The sequence below is a fragment of the Brassica oleracea genome, chromosome C4, assembly GCF_000695525.1.
Source record: "Brassica oleracea var. oleracea cultivar TO1000 chromosome C4, BOL, whole genome shotgun sequence".
Lineage (NCBI taxonomy): Eukaryota > Viridiplantae > Streptophyta > Magnoliopsida > Brassicales > Brassicaceae > Brassica > Brassica oleracea.
Window position 1 is genome coordinate 13,978,352 of NC_027751.1, and position 3,267 is coordinate 13,981,618.

Below are 3,267 nucleotides of genomic sequence, written 5' to 3' on the forward strand. Positions count from 1 at the left end.
TGAAGAAGATCCTAACTGGATAGATGAAAGCATTGATGAAGTTTGTGGTTTTCTCACTGATGATAGAATAAGACGATGGGAGAATATGAGTTCGAAGTATCTCACTGCTACAAATCAGGTTCTGTACAAACTCGTCTGCTCGAACTGGATTCCCCCCATGAACTACACATCTATGAATCAGAAGCGTCTCAGGTTTGTCTACATGCTTCATCATCATGATGGATTCGACTTTGGGAAACTAGTCTACGATCAGATTATGGCAATGGCGTAGAAGACTCGTTGCATCATGTTCCCTACCTTGATTCAGCAGATTATTCTCTTCCAGCGTACTATACCTCCTGACACGCTCAATGATGAATTCACGGGAACACCAAAGTTAGTCGTCAAGGACATTAAGTCTGGTTGAGGGTCTGGAGCAGATTAAAGTGCTGCCAGTCTTGAAGAAGACATCAATCGCACCATTGCTGGTCTCAAAGCCATTCGAGTCCACCTGAGGAGTAAGGGAGTTGTACAGTTTTTGTATCGTTACCTACTGCTTGTCTAACAAATATTTTTTTATCTTAATGTGCACCTAAGCAAGGGGAGATTATGTGCAATATGTTCCTCATCCTGGGTTTGATGAAGACGAAGAGGAGGATGGAATTGATGAAGACGAGGAGGAGGATGGAGATGATGAAGACGAGGAGGAGTGAGTTGATACTGAATGACGACTGTGTCATATCTGAATTTCATTTGCAAGTTTAATGTTGATGTGATCTATCTTGTGGCATCTAAGACTTAGACTATGTGTATCGGTTGTGCTTTTTATGAACCTTATTTGCAACTTATTTAAGAATGTGTTTTCTAACATATTTAAGAATGTGTTTTTCAGCTCATGATTTGTGGTTTGAGTATTCTAGTTGACTCCATGGTCTTGGATATTTGTGCTGTGTGGTTGTTTCCAGTGCAGGGTGCTTAGGTTGTCACATTTAGATAAAAAGGGGAGAATGTAAGCTCAAGAAAAGGAGCTTGTCGGATCATGTAACAGAGGATGTGTTACACGCGTTGAAGGATGTGTAACTTGCTGTTACAAGTCAGTTATGAGACGATGACGAGTCGGCGCCTCATTGGTTCCAGGATATTACTTTGGCATGAAGCAAAGAAGATCTGGAAGATTTGGGCTTATCACAATATTAGGAAAATAGGATATTGTGTTAAGGGTATTTAACCTTATTACCTTTGGGAGATTTAGGTTAACGTTTAAGAGATTAAGTGGCTAGAGTAAGAGGGTTGCTCTTGCCAGCATTAGGAAGACGAGTGACCTGTTAGCGCAGCTCGTGCTTCTATTTCGAGAGATTAGAAATTGGTCCGTCTCTAGTCGTGTGTGACTGAGAGTAATTTGGATTAAACAGATCTAGAGAGATTATTTAACAGATTTCTAATATACAAGAAAGCGTTCTTGGTATCTCGTATTTTAGTTCCTGTTTCTGGTAGTCTCTGAACTTTCAAAGTCATCTCCAAACTCATAGCCAATAGGCTGAAGCTGTTACTTCCTAAGTTTATCTCAGCGAGCCAGTCTGCATTTGTTAGTGAGAGGCTCTTGATTGAGAATCTTCTTCTTGCAACAGAAATTGTCAAGGATTATCACAAAGAGGGTATATCTTCTCGGTGTGCCATCAAGATAGATATATATAAAGCTTTTGACTCTGTCCAATGGCATTTCTTGTTGAATGTTCTCCGTGCGATGAACTTTCCACAGCAGTTCATTCAGTGGATTACTCTGTGCATAACTACACCGTCATTCTCTGTTCAGGTTAAGGTGAATTGACTGGCTATTTTCATAGCTCTAGGGGTCTCCGTCAGGACTGCTCTCTCTCGCCATACCTGTTCGTAATTGTAATGGATGTCCTATCTAAACTCTTGGATAAGGCAGCAAGTGTTCAAAGCTTTGGATACCATCCTCGATGCAACAACTTGGGTCTGACTCATTTAATGTCCGTAGATGATCTAATGGTTATGACTGATGGGAAGGTAAGATCAATGGAGGGTATTATTGCTGTATTTGATAATTTCGCCAAAATCTCCGGTCTGCGTATCAGTATGGAAAAATCAACCATGTACATGGGCGGTGTACCAGCGGATATTCAGATGGAAATTGAAACTAGATTCCAGTTTAAAATGGATCAGCTTCCAGTGCGCTACTTGGGATTACCTCTTACTACAAAGAGTATGAACAACAGTGATTATCAACCCTTCCTTGAGACAATCCGGAATCGTATTAGCTCCTGGAAGAACCATTTCCTATCATATGCAGGCAGGCTCGAGCTTATGGGCTTGGTGTTGTGGAGCATTGCAAGCTTCTGGTTATCCGCTTTTCGACTTCCTAAAGCATGCATCCGAGAAATTGACAAAATCTGCTCGGTTTCCTTTGGTCTGGAAGCGACCTAAATCCCAGGAAAGCAAAGGTGGCATGGGAGGAAGTGTGTCGTCCGAAGGATGAAGGAGGGCTTGGCCTTAGATCGTTGATTGATATAAACAATGTCACCCTGCTTAAGCTTTTTTGGAGACTGGTCTCAAACAGGTATCACTATGGATGCACTGGTGTAAGCTCTGTAAACGTTGATATATCCGAACATACATGGCTAGAAGCCCCACTATCTATTATCCAAGCATCATGTGGAAGAAAAGAAGGAATGGTGGAAAGGCAATGATCACGAAAAGTAAGAATATGGTGCGCATATTTGAGAGTGGCAGAAGGAAAATGAGTAATACCCGAAGAAGATGTAGAAGCTATGACACTATGATCCGTGATAGTAGCACGTGAGGAACGAATCGAAGGCTCTTGAACTCAAACCTGAGAGTTAAAATTAGATATCAAATGTTGAATTTGTTGTGGTGAGAACTCATGTAATGTTGTGCGTGCACCACCACTAGTAACTTGAGAAGCTCCTGGTTGAGCATAAGCAAATGTAGAAGCTCCAACATCAGAATGAACATTAGCAATTGCATTTGCTCTTTGAGACGCAGTAGGATAAGTAATATACATCTGTTGAGCAGGACAAGTCTACGGCTGATGTTGAGAAGGCTTCTGATTCTTCTGATTCTTCGATCCATAACCAGCACCATTTCTCTTATAACCCGAAGGAAACCCAATCAACTTAAAACATCTCTGAACTGTTTGGCCACTCTTCCCACAGTGTGCACAAATCGGTCTTTGATTTTGACGCAGAGTATTGTAGGCTGTGTGGGAACCGAAATTCGCACTGTCGATTTCCATTTAAATAAGGA

The 3,267-nt window shown here is 41.4% G+C and overlaps 1 protein-coding gene across 1 annotated transcript in view; it reads left to right on the plus strand.

Moving 5' to 3' along the window:
• The first annotated feature begins 2,707 nt into the window (after positions 1 to 2,707).
• Positions 2,708 to 3,267, plus strand: part of LOC106338198 (glutathione S-transferase U5-like) — a 1,813-nt gene continuing 1,253 nt past the window's right edge. Inside the window, exon 1 of the mRNA XM_013777229.1 lies at positions 2,708 to 2,799. Within this exon, the coding sequence (XP_013632683.1) occupies positions 2,708 to 2,799 (92 nt within the window). The remainder of the gene's footprint in view (positions 2,800 to 3,267) is intronic.